The sequence below is a fragment of the Mytilus californianus genome, unplaced genomic scaffold (genome assembly GCF_021869535.1).
Source record: "Mytilus californianus isolate M0D057914Y unplaced genomic scaffold, xbMytCali1.0.p SCAF_10, whole genome shotgun sequence".
Taxonomy (NCBI): domain Eukaryota; kingdom Metazoa; phylum Mollusca; class Bivalvia; order Mytilida; family Mytilidae; genus Mytilus; species Mytilus californianus.
The window spans coordinates 22,498,031-22,515,701 of NW_026262582.1; the positions used below are offsets into that span (position 1 = coordinate 22,498,031).

General features: G+C 32.7%; 1 protein-coding gene across 1 annotated transcript in view; it reads right to left on the bottom strand.

The window, feature by feature from the left end:
• Positions 1–822: 822 nt before the first annotated feature.
• The window catches only part of LOC127717776 (probable G-protein coupled receptor 158), a 45,602-nt gene continuing 28,753 nt past the window's right edge, over positions 823–17,671 (bottom strand). Inside the window, exons 5-10 of the mRNA XM_052223610.1 lie at positions 15,239–15,348; positions 11,734–11,972; positions 10,708–10,846; positions 8,326–8,431; positions 7,350–7,523; positions 823–3,353 (exon numbers count right to left, since the gene is read on the bottom strand). Of these exons, the coding sequence (XP_052079570.1) occupies positions 3,018–3,353; positions 7,350–7,523; positions 8,326–8,431; positions 10,708–10,846; positions 11,734–11,972; positions 15,239–15,348 (1,104 nt within the window). The 3' untranslated portion in view covers positions 823–3,017. The remainder of the gene's footprint in view (positions 3,354–7,349; positions 7,524–8,325; positions 8,432–10,707; positions 10,847–11,733; positions 11,973–15,238; positions 15,349–17,671) is intronic.

Consider the following 17,671-nt stretch of genomic DNA (forward strand, 5'->3'; position numbering starts at 1 on the left):
GATTGATTGATCGGTGTTTAACGCCAATTTCAGCATTATTGTGCTATTTCGTGGCGGTCAGTTTTTATTTGGCGGAGGAAGTAGGAGTGGCCTGAGAGAACCACCGACCTTCGGTAGGAAAACTGACAATCCTAGTCATTAAGATTGGAGTCGAGAACACCTGTCCCGTGCGGGATTCCAACTCACAATCTCAGCATTGATGGACTTGTGATACAGTAGTCCGACTACTTAGATCACTCAGCCACCGAGGCCCCCTTCTGTGTGCTGATGTAGGTTATCTGTTAGCATTAGCTTGTACTAGGATGGTTGTTCAGATCATTTCTTCTAGATAACTTCATTACTTAATCCATTTTTTCCCGGTTCAATTTTTCCAAAACCTTTCAAAATTTTATCTAAATAATGACAAAAGTCAGTCATTCCCAAAACTTCTCATTTCACCCTTTTTCAAGTTTGGATGCATTTCATGTATGAATGTGAATTTTCTACCTTTTCAGCTTTTAAAAAAAAATTCAATACTGGTTCAATTATCTTAGATACGGCTGCATCATTCTAATCAAAAAATGTAAACAACATAAATGCTTGGTCACTGATTCAATAATCGGTTAGTTAAAATGCACAAATGAATTCCAATACATTTTTAAGAGTTGTCTCCCATACCCAAGGTCTACCTCATTAAAGGTCAAATAAATGATGAAATTATAAACCATTGAAAATCTAAATTAAAAAACTGTTATTCAAATCGAAAATGTATCTTCCATTTATCCGTCTATCCATCTTACCCATTTTCTGAACAACAAAAACACAATAAGTCAAACAATGGTATAATATAACAATTTATAATTTTATTACAAAATATTTGTTTACTTACATAGCTGAAAAGGAAGGAGATTTGGTAATATATATATATACATAGCGATATACTGTAGAAACCCTCCATGGTCTATTTATAGTAAAGAGAAATATAATCGATTGACAGTTAGTAGACTCTGTTCATACTTAGCCAAGCAGTCTGTCGTTATTTTTTATTTTTACGTTTTACAAGAATACTAGTTTCTTCCAATCAATCTTAAAGTCTTCCTTCCTTTTTCCCTTTTTTCTTGAAAAGTTTTTATCGCACATTTTTGTGATTGTTCACAGCTAGTCGGATTTTTTTCTATATTATTCACGGCAAATTTAACTTTAAAGACATGACGTAAATAGATAACTATTATGACCAGGTGTTGCAGAGCAAGTTTAGGTCAATAACAATTATGTTATGTTGTTATCATAGAATACTCACTAACACTATCATAGATTTACAGCCTTAGATAAAGTTAGTGTTTAAACTGAAAATCTACCTAAAGGGAAATAACTCTAACCATCTTCTAATATGAATGAAATCAGAAACTATATCAATAAATACGTATTCACGAAATCAAAAGTTATTCTAAATTGTAATAAGTTATCGAAGGGAATTTGTATTTTTTAGCTTAAACGCATGTTCAGTTTTCTCTTAAATTTCATATGATTCTTTTTTACAGAAGTATATGTCATTCTTATCTTTTCGATCAATGTAAATACCAAATCTTGCAGTCACGCACACATACATACAAGCAAAATAAACACACACATCTTTAAAATACCTTCCATTATTAATATAATAAGATTTATTAAAAGTAAATTTCATGAAATCTTTTACAAAAGTAAATGGCTATTAGTAAAAACCGTTTTGAAATAAAGGAGGTTTTCCTAGGATACGGGAGATAACTCATAACATACCTAATCTGTGCTACTCTGAAGCTTAAAACACATGTACGAAAAATGGTGGACAAAAGTACAAGTGATTGTAATAGTTACCTCCCACAACCTAGGTTTACCACCTTGTATACTGCTTAGTAGTTAATGATAAAATGGCACTATATAATTAAGTCGTGTATGAAATATGGGAATATTTTGGCACAATAATTGATAGTTCCAAGTGTAACTAAGCCGAACTTAAGTAGAGGTCTTTTTTGAATCTTTCGATTGTTTGAGGTAAAGTTCAGTATCTGATACTTTTGTTTATTTATTTCACCATTTCAAAAAATTTAATTTGTATTGGCAGACTCACCAACTTTGCGTGTGAATTGTAATGTCGGTTAATGTGATCTTTAGCAAAGGTGTTTGGTGAGCCAAACAAATATTTATTGTTTGTATTCTATTTTATCGACGTGGGGCGTTTTAGATTTGCTTCGATAATTCTAATTTTATTAAACAAAAAGACTTATGTGACCCATTAAATGTTCTTTAAAAATCAAATTTCATGACATCAGTTTGCAGTTTCCTGAAATTCAAGTTTTATAAGAGACATCGAAGTACGAAACGTTTATAGATATTCAGATACCCAACAGTTATTCCGAATCAGTGCTAAGAAAAATGCATTGATATTAATTTTGTTATTGCATCCACATTAAGTATATCTTTCATATTAAAGTGAAAAGTTTAAGTATCATGTTAGCTAATGTATTAGTTGATAGTAGAAACACATTTGCCTTGGATATGGCACTTTTGAAGTTGAAATGTGTTTTTCATGACAACCGCTCATCGAGTTTTACGTTTCAAGAACAAATACCTAATTTATAACAGTTACACAGAAAATTGAAGTACAATATGAACAGTCAAACATAATTCGCCGTATAGAATCTAAATGAATACGGGTAGTTTCATTGTTCGTACCCCAAATGAAAATAACGTCACGCCATTTGTTGAATTTCCATTGTTTAGGACATTGTTAGCCAATCATAAATATTTTATAATATTGTTTGGTTGAGACAGTGTTTGCTTTCTGGTCCTTAAACCTCAAACTGCTCCATTACTATCACGTGAGGTATTTTCATTGTTTTCCTACTAACATTTCACTGTATCAAACCGCGCACTAACACATATCTCTTCTTATGTAGCTTATAAGGCTATCTCCTTGGCCGTATTTCAAGTACAGATCACTGTCAAATGCGCACTTGTTAAATTCTGTAGAAAATATAGATGTAGTTTAAAAATCTTTATTTGAGGCCCATTTTAAAAGTGACTGTACACTGTTCTCTTGGTTTTGTCTCCTTATCATGAATGTCACCGTCACAACGATTCGCGCACGCACTTTCAAATGTTAGTGCAACAGCCTCGGCACTGTTCGTTGATTCTTCGGGTGTTTTCGACATTTCGTGTTCGTGATCATGGTCACTATGGTGATGTCTATGTTTATGATGGAATGCCTGTAATGAAAATCTCCTATGTGTTTGTTTTCTGCCTCCTCTTCGTTTAGAAATATGCGGATTGTCTTTTCTCATTGTTCGTGTTTTATATATTTGAAGTTGGGTATACAAACGTTTAAGCTCAGCCTGAAAAAAAGAAATATAAACCAAATGAGTAATAATTCAAATAACTGTCATCTTTGAAGAGTTCTTAACATAGTGTTGGTAATTCTAATTCAATTCGTATGTAACGATGACGTTGGATGAACGACGTCATATATTTTAGGGATAAAATGCACGATTGACCTGTCTGTAATTACAGGAAGCCACCGTTTTGAATTCGGAGTATTAGTACATGTGATAAGTATACAGGAATAATGTTACATATTAAATAAGTCAGTTCCAAATTTTGAAAGAAGTAAGAGGTTTCTAACGTTTAGAGAGAAAATCTAAAATAAGGTATTATCATACAATACATTTTGTACTGATAGGATGTCTTCATGATCGGGTATCAAATAAAGCAGAAGCAAATTTATGAATGTATTTCTTCATTCTGTCATCATAAAAATAATGCTAACGACACAAAAAAAAGGTTGATTTTTAATCGTATAATAAGCATATCTTTTATACTTAAAAACGAAATTTCTTTTTATAAACATTCAATATTTCAGGAATTGCACATTTGTTTCAGCAAGGGAAACAACACGCTCGAAAACATAGTTTTACACTCAGCTAAGAATATCCAACATTGTCTAAAGAGGGCTATAAATGTAAAACCCACTGTGAAATGAGGTTTGATACATGAATGAAATTGTAATATTGTATGTAAGATAACATAGATTGTAAAAGTTAGATGTAGACTGTAAGTTACAGAGAGTGACATTGGTCTAGTAAAAGATAACTGATTTGGAACTGTATTGTTTTAATATGGAAAACAATGCAAGGTATACTAGCTATTCAATTATCATCGACATTTATCTTGCAATATATAACACGACGAGTGCCCTTTCTAGAGCACCTGCTTTCATCCCGGTTTTAGACATCTTCGCTAGCCAAAGGTTACGATCCATTTCCCTCCTCTCCACCCTTGGCGGATTGAGATAGAATTTCGGAGACACAAGGTAATGATTTTCATTGGTTGCAGTCGAAACTCGCTGCATCCAATCAAAAAGTGCCTATAACATGATCACGTGTAAATGTAGAAAGTGTATGTAAACAATTGCCACGTGCTTATTGTGCAACAAGTCGTTACATCCCTAAACATACGACTATATTTAGTGACAATTTGAATGTTTTTAATCAAATAATAGAAATTCCTGTGTATGTTTCTTGCACAAATGCATGAATGTCAACGTATATTTTCGTTTCCTGCTTTACCAAGTGTGTAGAATCTAGACGCTACCGTGGTTTTACCTCCAAATTGAAGAGTTCAAGTGCTACCATTTGTCAAGAATAATGCATTCAGAATGGGCGTGACTTTAATCTACCGATAGATGGCGCAACATTGTTATCACAAATGTTGGCTTAATCTGCCAAAGGTGGAGAGGAGGGAAATGGATCGTAACCCTTGGCTAGCGAAGATGGGTTTTAGATGGAGTCTTAGGTTTTTTCACATTCTTTTTCTCACACATTGTTGTCAATATAATGGAATTTTATGCGACTGTCATACAAGTGAGAAAATTAGCTAGCTATATAACCAGGTTTAATACACCATTTTCTGTATAAAGAAATGTCTTATCCAAGTCAGGAACATGACAGCTGTTTTCCATTCGTTCGATGTGTTTGAGCTTTTGATTTTGACACTTGATAAAGGACTTTCCGTTTTGAATTTTCCTTGGAGTTCGGTTTTTTTGTTAATTAACTTTCTATGTCTAGAGGGATTATGTTTACAAATGTATATAGGATTGGTCTGCTAATCTTGTTCATGGATTTATATCAGTATGACAATTGTGTTCCTTTCCACATAAAAAAATGAACTGAAAGAGTTATATGGAGGAACTACTGAAATCGACACAACATAAGTTTTACGATCACCATAATAAGTTGGTTTACTGATACGATGTGTTTGTGACTAAACACACTAGCGTCATGTTTTTGCGGCTTAAATCTTTAAAAAGAAAACAAGTCGTCCGATCTGCAGTTTAACCGATAAGGATCCATTGCCGATTGTGAAATTTTAACTGACTGTGAATTCACATGTAGGTTGATGCATGCAAAGTAGAAGACGCTTATCCTGTCGACGCATCCGGTCTTGCTACTTTGAACTCGTGTGATTTCCTCAGTTTTTGTTTGTTTCCTTGATTTTTATCTTCTAAATTGATTTATGAGATTTGAACATCGGTAAACTATGTTGCCCACATTTAGTTCTGTTATAAAATGGATCTATTGATTAATATTTTTTTCTGATAAAACAACTCTTAAAAGAGGGACGAAAGATACCAGAGGGACAGTCAAACTCATTGATCGAAAACATACTGACAACGCCATGGCCAAAAATAAAAAGACAAACAGACAAATAATAGTACAGATGACACAACATGGAAAACTAAAGACTAAGCAAAACGAACCCCACCAAAAACTGGGGGTGATCTCAGGTGCTCCGGAAGGGTAAGCAGATCATGCTCCTCATGTGGCACCCGTTGTGCGTGTTAAAAGTAACTGTGTAAAGTCTTACTATTAATACACATGAAAAACCCTATTTGTTTTTGCACATCATATAGATTAAATTATCTAGAATGCTAGGCAGAAAAAAATAAGATAATAGAAACATTCCTATCTCTTCGTAATGTTCCAAGTAAGACAAAAACAATTAAACAATAAAACAACAATTAAAACAAAGTCATGCCAATTTGGCAAAGTTTGTACAATATAACCAATTATCAATCAAATACCAAGGAAACATTAGTGGAAAGAATAAAACACATAAATTATACCGTTACTTGTATAATTCTTTTCGAAATACACACTACGAGGCTCCTTGTATCTAGAATTCTCACCTGGTATAAATACATTTACAAAATCAACCATGCAGACGCCATCCCACATAAGCATAGTATGTGCTATGAGCCAACCAATTAGACTTGATCATTAAAGTTTTTACATTTAATCGATTCTTAACAAATTTTGCAAAGCTCCCTTTCAAAGTATTAAAGCATATGTTTAAGTATATATAATTTTTCAAGTTTACAATAGTATGATATTTTTCATTGAAAATCAAAGCTCGCGTCTTCCTCTATTTAGAAATTCTTTTAGACTAGTGAGTGACTAGACGTGAATCTTATACATAACTTACAGAATCTAAATGCAATGTCCACAATCTGTTTATTTTTTATCAGTATTTTTGTTTTACTGAAATAGTTTACTTGCATGTCATTTAATTAAGGTTTGACATCCCTTTCTCCACATTATTCTGAGGCAGTTAAATGCATTTCATTGAACGTGTACTTGTGATCAATGATTGCACATGATTCCACAGTACTAATACCAAACCTATTGCGTGTATGATAATGAAGTAAAAGGAAGCAAATATATACATTACACAACCTTATCCTACTCATTAATACCAAATAGGTTGAAAAAGTTCTAATGTACGGATACATAGCTATAGTTGACACATTTAGCCAGCACATTATTTTAAACAATGAATTGTTCCATCGGAATGAGACATCACTGGAACCTTAATTATTGGCGTGGCTAATGCTGTAGGTATAAAATTAATGTTTTTGTATAATCTGAGTCTAATAGCCTTATTGACACCCTTAAAATCGTACCACATATTAATCAAATTGTAAATTATTAAATGTAATGGGTGCTATATTAGATAAGGAAATTTTCTTTAAACCAAGTCTTCTTTATCAGTACTGATGTTAGTTACACGTCTTTAGGCCGAATCAATAAAATGATTAATTAAGTCATTTTTTAAATCTCTTTTTCTGGAAACCCGAGAAAGAAAAGAATTCAAATGGATAATGAGATCGAATGGTAAGGCAAATACAGTTCTAACACAAATGTTGGCTAAAGTGCACATTTTCGTATTTTTATCATTGTACTTAAAAGTCTGTAGTGACCATTATGATATTTCAATTAAATTTTACTACCTTCTGTGTTTAAACAAGATTTCTGTGAATGTTATAACGGACTTACTCTGATATCTTCTGGGTCCATATCAGCTAGACTTATCTCCCCTACATCGACGTCTCCATTTGAGGAAATACCAACATTTAATTTAAGCGTTTCCGGCGCCATATTGTCTGTAGCCTCAGAAGGAGCACGATTTCTTATATGGTGGTCTTCAGGTGGGCGATGTGCATATAAAAGCTGCAACAGATAGAACAGATCGTTTGAAAAAAACAATATCTCGCATTCTAATGGATAAATGTTCATTAAGGTGGTACCTAACACTACAGGGAGATAACTCTGTAAAAATTAGCTAAACGTTTTAATTACGTTGTATTGTTAAGGAAATATTAAGCTTCTCAATGATCAAAATTAGTGTTTGTCAAACTGCTATATAACCAAAGAAATTTTTCTGATAAAGTGGTTGGTTCAAATTTTTTGAAATTTTTATATTTTTGTCAAAGGGTCAAAGTAAACATTTTGTCAAAATTTTAGGAAAATTAAACGAGCCAAATTAATGTTAGTCAAGGTGTTGGGTACCACCTTAAGTAAATGAAATTATGTACAGGCTTTGATATTTTTCAACTTTTATTTCATATCACATTCAGGTGTTATCCATAATGACCATTGTTTAGACCAAACAAATAATAGTTTAACGTTTTATAAAGAAAACATCGACCCAAAGCCATGTCAGTGATTGTTCACTTGTTTGTATCTTTGCAATATAACTTAACCCTTATCCAAATCATGAACAGTTTATCATCAACAAATCTTTTATTTTGACCAAATTACGGTTTAGCGGATACTGTGCAGCAGTGGGTGAAATTTGTACAATAAGAACAGCTATCAGCTAACTCTGTCAGCTCGGCTTTAATTTTAAATGACGTTCTTGTGTTGCTCAAATTAAAACTGCTTCTGTATCTTTCGTTTTTTCCCCAGTTTGTTTTTCCGCATTTTTTATTTTGATTGTCACTCTAAGTATCTTATTATCTTTTCAACTTACTTTTGGTCCGTAAACGAGAAGAAGGGTAATTGTAACAGTCATCTGACAACGAACAAAATACATAAGAAACAAATAATCTGGATGAAGATTCAACCAATAAACATGCCTGAAAAATACATAATATCAATAGATTATAGGTATAAGTCAGAATCTTTATTATTGGTTTATCATGTCGTCCTTTATAAAGAATTATGCGTATTTGTTTACTTATAAAACAAATTTGTGTTTTATTTTTTGAATGCATGTTTACACTGTTTTGGCTGCTGAATCCCTATTATTGTCACATTAACCAAAAATGTCAGTTTGGGTTGTTCACCCAATTTTGTCAATATAACGAAACTATAAACAGCTGTCATACAAGTTGAATATTAAACTAGATATGAAACCTTGGTTAACACGACATTTTCTTCGGAAAATGCCTTCACCAAGTCAGGAATGTGACATTTATTTTCCATTCGTTCCATTTGTTGTTATAGTCTAACGTTTGATTTTGGTTTTATAGACATCCCTCTTTTGAATTTACCTTGGAGTTCGGTATTTTTATTAATGATTTTTTCCGACTCGGGGATAATGAAGTCTATTTTACCAATGTCTTAAAACAACAATGTTCGGTTAGGCATAAAAATCGTAGGAGTGATGAAATTGAAATGAAAGGGAAGAAATAGTTTGTTTGTTTCAACTTATTGGAACCTTAAATTCATGTACAAGTATTGGCATAACAGTTATTCTCGTTTGAAGGATCTTGTTTATTGTCTCTATAAAAAAAATCAATGACTCCAGGATTGTGATCAGGTAGATTAGTACTTCGTCAGAACAGTGTCCTCGTTGATATTGATATTTTTCACACATGAAAAAGGTAGCCATTTTAGATTTTACGATGTCATGATAGCTCTTGAAAACCCTTAATCCCATTACATATTACACTAATACTATATCCTGCTTGAATGTTCTATTTTGATAGACAAATGTTTCTTCTCACTAAAAAGCAATTATAATTTGTATGCTTTTTAACTATATTAAAGATTTGTCTGATTGATTTTCAGGGCGACGAAAGATCAATAAAATACCCCCAAAAATCATATGAAATATTTCGCGAAAGGCAGATTAGAAATTGTCAGATGTTGAAGACTAATAAACTAAAGATAAAAAAATGTGTTTTTTTTAAAGATCCAAAAGTATAAATCTGTCATCAAAGCATTTTTATTGTAGCAAAAGTAGTTATATCAACATTTAGCCTTCAAATATTAAGATAATGGAATCCCTTGTTTAGAGAGGTTTTTGTTTTTGATTTAAAATATGAATTTATATATCTTTTAGCTACATACTAAAATGTGTGGATAACCAAGTATATAACATATTAATAGTCGTTCACTATGAGCTGCGTTATACTTTCAATTTGATAAGGGACTTTCCGTTTAGAATCTGCCTTGGAGTTCGGTATTTTTGTTATTTTACTTTATGCTTTCAATAACCAGATGTAAACAATCTAGGTATGCCACCTTAAAGAGTTTAATTTTTATTGTTCAATTTCACCTTAAAAATCCGACTGTAATTTTTTAACTCCAGACACGCGTTTCGTCTATATATGATAAATCAGTGCATTCGAAATTTGTAACGATGTTAAAGAGCATTTAAAATAAAAAAATATCCAAAATGTTTTGGCAAAATCATCTATCATTTTGTCATATGCCGCTTTTTGTCAAAGAGTTTATAATTATCAGAGAATATTCTAGTAAGAAATCTTGAATGATGTACAAAAGTAGAATATACAATAGATATTCATCATATAATGATGACATAGCTTTTATAAATACAATTTTCTAGATAACTTTCGAACATTTGTTGCTCAGCGAATTTTTTCGTGTTAGTCATAACATATTGTTGACATAACTGCCTCAGAAGATAAAACTTACCTTACATAAAAATACTATTGCAATAAATGCCTCGTAACATTAACCGTCGACCTATACAATTACCTACATACGTTAAATAATAATGAAACAATATAGTAATGACACAACTACCTCACAGCATAAACAATAAACAATAATGTAAGTACATACCGTGTATTAGTATTTATTAAAACTGAATAAATCTATTGGCTTATAAAATATCACTTGGTGTAAATCAATTCGGATATTTTCGTCCAAATCTTCAGTGCCGGTGAATAACCTGGACAAATTGTACCTTCCGGTGAATAACCCCATTATTCCCCGCCGATGAGGCCAAATTGAATGTCAATTCTTTTCTTCGGTATAATAAACCAGTAACGGTCCATATAAGTCGGGGGATATCCAATTGTCAATCCTGCTAATATTATGGATATCCCCCTCCTCAGATGGTCGTAATTGTTGAAATAACTGTCTCCTAAGACAAACTTACCTAAGTACATAAAATACTGTTGAAATAACTGCCTCATAGCATATTGCTGCAGAAATATATGTTCCTTCTGAATAATCAGAAGGGGCTGATCTTATACGATAGCAGAGGTATATACCAAAACATAGAAATAATAATTCAGCTGAAAAGGAAAAAAAAATTAGCTGCAAATAACTGATTAAATGATTAAGCATGTATCAATATAAACTCGAAGTGATTTAAAGGATCTCCCTCATGCAAAGCTCTGATTCCTTGTCAGGTCTTTGGTGATACTTTTTTGTCCTTTTTGGTTTAGAATCTCTTCATTTTTGGAATTAGTTAGGATTTTCAAATATTTTGGCCTCGAGCATCACTGAAGAGACATTTATTGTTGAAATGCGCATCGGGTGCAGTAAAATTGATACCGTTAATGTTTTTCTGTCTGTTGTTGAAGACTGCATGTTCCCTTCTTGAACTCTTTTTATTGATTATGTCTTTGAGTTGTATTCTCAATGATGTATATCCTAAAACTTCTTTCATTCCTATAATTCCTATTCCATGCATCATGTTCAATCTTAAAACATGTGTTATGTAAAGAAACTACACAAATTTATAATAAACATATGAAAGATGTATGTATCTTACTTGCATATATGTGTCATAGATTTAATTCATCATTTACTTGTTTGGTTAATAAATCACTTCAATAGTCTGAAGTAGCATCAATAATAACGTTCTATTTCTTATTATCAAGCTATTTATATCTGATTGTCTATTTCAGATTTCTAAATCCAGGGCTTTTTAGAGATACAACAGAAATTTTCCTAATTTATAAGGATCAACGAAACATTAAAAAATTGTAACTTTTCATTTGAATCTACCACGCCACGTTCCCCTCTCAATGCAGGACAAACAAATCACCTTCCATTTTCCATGTTATATTTGACTAACACTTATTTCAAAAATTTAAACATCCAGCTGCTCTCCATACACTTACTACTGACTTCATTAACTTTAGGAAAAACTTATTACATTAAAATAGACACTCACCACTTTCTATAACATATTCCCACCATCCTGATTTACACACTAAATATTTCAAATTGTCTTCAGGAGTAACACCTGTATCTAGAATAGTTTTTCCTTCTCTAATATGATCTAAAGTTACAGTTGTCCACACAGACATATATCCTAAAACTACTATTATAACACAGCATAAGTATTTCATTAAATCTTTATCACGAACATGTACTCTGTGGGCTTTCCTTGACTGAAATTCTCCTAATAACCTGAAAATAAAAATAATATTTTATGATTTAGTGCGTTCGATGTGGTTTCCTGGATTATAAAGTGATACATATTAGCAATGGTATCAGATTTTTCATTCATTCTTTACTTTATTTTCAAAATAATAATAATAATCAGGGGCGGGTCCAGGTGAGGGCGTAATGGGCGTACGCCCCCCCCCCCCCCCCCCCTTAAAAAAAAAACAAAAAAACTATAAAATATACATGCTCCAAGTCAGGAACCGTTACATTAGTGCATTTCACAATTATTTTATGTTTTTTAGCAACAAAAAGGTCCAAAATATTTTCATAGAAACGCCCCTGATAATAAGTTTAGAATAAAAGGATAAACATTCCATCTGACCAAATAACATAGAAATCAAGGACACAACGGCACAATAAAGTCTGCACCATGCCAAGCTTGCTGTGTATTTTGTTGCCATGGCGTTGTCAGTTTATTTCCGACTTATGATTTTTGAATGTCTCTTTGATATCTTTCGTCTCTCTTTTACTCTGATCAGTAAACACCAAAGGTACTTTATATTCAATATACAACACATCAGATTCGTTACACGAAGCTTGTGTGTGCCTATGAAATTCCATTAATAGCTGTCAGGCTGTCAGATAAACTGCTTGACCTTTTGGGTAATAGTCGGCCTAAACTGAGATCATAACTACAAAAACATGCGCGAGTACCGAGGGAGTGACACTGGTGTGTCCCATTACCAAAGATCAGGTTGTATTTATCCTTCTTTTTTCCAGATCCAACTTGGTTTACCCTCTTTATCCCATACCCCTTCTTTTATAACCGATCTTTTTGTAACTGTAACAAGATTGCTTAGTTCTTGGTTATCGGCTTTATGGACCGGAATAAGCAAACATTGGAGGCGTTTTTGATTTTCACAATAAGAGAAAAGCTAAAGGTGAATGTCTAAATAGTATATTGTGTCCTTCTGTATCTTTTTACTGTTGATAAATACGTTCATTTTCATTCTAAGTAGGCGAATGACAGATCTGGAAGTGTTCTGAGCCTGGACGGACTAAGAACTGATAAAAACAGTTTTGCTTTAAAACGTTGTACATGCCAATGAGATCGACACAGTCAGTATCTTTTGCGGACTTTACTGAAAGTCTACCCTATCCCGATAGTTGATTTTGTAAACATCGGTCGGAACCAGCACGAAGCAACACACTTTTTCTTCTCATGCGGTACATAAGAACCATTTGGCAACTGATAATTCATAAACAAAAACACGATATTCTATATTTGATGTTCTAATACACAAGCCGAGGAAAAGGACTGAAAATTCCTAAGACGTGTTAAACAATGCCGCCATTAAATAGGATATAAAAGGGTGATCATGTGACAAACCAATTCTGATTGGTTACTTATCGATGTTCAAGGTCAAGATTGTCTCTATTAAAAAAGTCAATCAGCAGCCAACAAATTTTTCATGTAAAGTGGTAAAAAGAAAATCTGATTTAGACTATTTCCTTCATATCCGTCTTTAATTAACAGTATCCATCAAATCGGCAGGTCATTAATTAATGTTTCACAATGACAATCTTTAAATCAGGACAAGGAGTTTTGATTGTGTACGTTGGCAAATATATCAGGTATAAAATCTATTCTCCATCCCGACATTTCATTTGATTATCAAACTGCTTATTTTTCTAGTCAAAGATTATTCCAATTGCCAGTATTTTGCATTTGATTAATGGCAAGGATTTCGGACAATAATATACCTGTTGGTTTATCGTTTGAGCAAAGATTTCGGACAATAATTTACCTGTTGGTTTATCGTTTGGGCAAAGATTTCGGATAATAATATACCTGTTGGTTTGTCGTTTGGGCAAAGATTTCGGACAATAATTTACCTGTTGGTTTATCGTTTGGGCAAGGATTTCGGACGATAATAATATACCTGTTGGTTTATCGTTTATGTACGGATTTCGGACGATAATAATATACCTGTTGGTTTATCGTTTGGGCACGGATTTCGGACAATAATTTTCCTGTTGATTTATCGTTTGTGCAAAGATTTCGGACAATAATTTACCTGTTGGTTTATCGTTTGGGCAAAGATTTCGGACAATAATTTACCTGTTGGTTTATCGTTTGGGCAACGATTTCGGACAATAATTTACCTGTTGGTTTATCGTTTAAGTTAATATTTCAATCTATTCAAATAACTGCGATTACGTATTTTTTGTTCATTCAAGCTCATTTATTTTCAGTATCAAAACAAAAGGAAATATTTTGATTTAATGTTGAAACAACCGAAGAATGTAATAGCAATGAAGAACCGAACGTCTTCAATCGGATTCGCGTTAAAAGGTAATCTGTGTGTTCAATATTTCTAATCATGTAAATGGAATTCCACCTCTTTTTAATCTAAAAATCAAAATTTGACTAGAGAACATAGGAGCATTATACATCTATTTCGACCAGTTTGGTATGATGACCTCTTGTCACCGGACAATAAGAAATGTGGCATCTAGAACACAGCAGTGACGCAACTGTCTTTTAAACAGATGCATTGGATAAAGAGCTGAAATTAACAATTGTTTCAGTGAAGCGTTCAAAAGTCAAAATACGTTTTAATAAATACCACGACAGAGAGGGTTAAAAGGTATATTTCAGAGATTCACCCCTGTGGTGGTGAAAATGAACGAAGTCATCTGATAAAAGTAAATGGTCGATAAATGCACATGCCATCAACCAATCAAAATATAAGATACTCATATCAAGTGTATATCAAGTGCAAATATATCAGAATTAAATAGTCTGATATATGCATGGTATGCCTAAACTATCTGAACAGTTCCTTTTCTTAATAGAGGAATTCTAGAAACCGTTAAATAGATGTTTGCCGATTTTACAAAACGTTATTTTTGCGTTAAAAATGGCTGTTTCAATCATCTAACTTCATATTGATATACACAATAACATAAACGGTACCAATTTTTCTGCACCAGATGCGCATTTCGACAATAAATGTCTCTTCAGTGATGCTCGAAGGCAAATTTTTTGAAAATCCAAAGCTTATTAAAAAGATGAAGAGCTATAAACCAAAAAAAGGACAAAAAAGTAAAGCCAAAGCCGGGCAAGGAATCAGAGCTTTGCATGAGGGAGATACATTCCTTAATTTAAATAATTTTCTAAATTTTGTAACAGCAAAATAGTTCAAGATAGTTATGATACTTGTCATATTAACAGTGTTGATTTGTGTTATAAATTCTTTTAGCAATTTTCAGCATCGGCTTACCTATACACTTTTAATATTAATGCACCATAAACCACCGCAAATCCTAGCTCCCGAAACCATGGTAGCACTAAACATATGGTCGTTGTAGGCTCAAAATATTGTATGATAACCTGGAAAATAGACAGAACATAAAATATTAATATTGATGATTAAATTGTTAGTATCATTGTCATCGAAAGTATCATATATGTTTTTTTTCCGAAATGTATAGACATGGTTGCTATTAATTTCTATATTACCACAGTTACATTGTGTCAACTATTAAATTGTGTGCACTTATAAAACGCCACAACTTTAATGTCAGAATGAAATATTAATACATACGATTCCCTGAGGTTTGGCTTTTTGTTCCCTTATTTTGGTATATTCTAATTGGATTTTATGGTTTGAATGTCGTAATCTACTATTGCTATAATTCAGATGCAGTATTTATCAGTTTCGCAATTTCATTAATATATCGCTCTTCAAGTAAGCTTTAAATATTTGGACGAATAAAACCTATGTCTAGTGCATTTGAGAACTGTTTACAAGCATTTGAAATAGAAAAGTTTGTTTCTATTTCTAGAAATCAACACCATTACTGTTTCAATTTAGTGTAAAAGTTCCTAAACATAACATTTATATTACATCCACTGTATAGCTGAAATACAGTTGAGATAAAATAAAAATGTGAAGTCAACGCAAGCTTAAGAATCGGAGTTATCATAAAGGGAAATTATTCCAGCATTCGTTTTATAATTGCAAAGAACATGAAGAGAAGCGTTGTGCACATAAGTATACACTTAATAATATGTTTCTAACAATAATATCGCTTTGTTAAGGTGGGAGAGAAAAAAAGATTCTAAAATTGGGAGGTAGGAGATAGGGAGCGGGAGGTGGAAGAATGGGGGCGGGGTGGGAGGAGGGGGCGGGAGGGGGAGAAGGGTACCCCCTGTCTACCCCCTCATATCTATAATCGAAATACGATTCAGACGCTATACACTGTCGTCGGAACATTATCGGAAATTGAACGTGCTTGTTGCATTTAGGGAACAAAAGTAAAAGAGATGTGGTATGCTTGCCATAAAAACCTAGACAAAGATGAGATCAATTGCAAGTCACTGTACGGCCTAGAACAATGAGCAAGATATGATAAGAACTGGGTGTTAAAAGGTGAGACAATTAAAAAGGGAACAGCAACTGCCTGATTTGTGCAACAATAAACGAAAATCAGATATGAAGGTAGAAACCAACGACTACCACTAAATTGCAGACTCCTGCCTTCGGAGCATAAAGAATTTGACGGGGTTAAATATTATTTTTGAGAGTTGTAATATACTTATATTCCAGATTTCCTGTATATGTAGTTTTTCTATACCAGAATTACGTCACGAAGTTAATGTCGATATTACAAGAAATGTTTACTTACAACTTTCATATAAAACTGATTCAAAACTAGTTTTACGAATCGACTTTGAAGATTATTGAACGGTTCGGTCATGTGCAAAAGCCTAATGTGGTTGCTGCAAAATATTACCATCAATAATGTCAGTCTTGTAATTATTTTTTTACTAGCATTATCCAATTCCTGTGTACTATGTATGTAAACATGAAATCACAGACCGTAACAGGAACGAGTGTGCAAAACTGTTTTCGCTCATCAACTGCCACCATTTTGTTTTTTTGATTGGTTAAAACAATTGATGATTTGGTTATGATTTCTAAAATCCGATATATCTTTTATATGAACCTTTTTATTCTAGGAATAAAATCTCGATATTACCCTTCCCCCTTTTTTAATTCAATAAAATGCATTCAAATCATGTTTCACCATTTCAGCCAATAGTCCAGTTACAAATAAAAGAAATGTAAAAATCCTTTCAATGAAATAAAAAAGCAATATTTTTTTTATCCCTTGTGACATGTGACCTATACAATTCATATTGGAAACACAACAGATTGTCATCATATCGAAAGAAGTGCAATTAGCATAAACGTAATATGCCGGGGAACTCGAGTTATCTATCTGCATTCGGAAGTCGATGGAGTAGAAAATCCATCTAGAGGAATAATAGTTGATATTGATTCGAGACTTGTTGGTTTCTTATCAAAACCGAAGAGGCACTGCAGGGGAATTGAACATATAGAAGCACATATACTATATATGATCATTGAGAGGAAAACATATAACCAAATTAAGCTTAAATATCCAGGGAGATTACAGGAAATGTATAATAAAAGATACAGTAAAATATAAATAATAGTACATTCTTAAACATATATTAATCTAGTGTAAGCAAGATTTTATTTTCAAATATATTTTTTTAGGTAGACAACATTTCAATATAACATACACTTAATCAGTGCAAAGTTTGTTAGTTAAAACAGTTTCTGAGGTGAATAATGAAAATTGTGTCTTGTTTAAATGTTTGATGAGAAAACTGAGAATGGGTT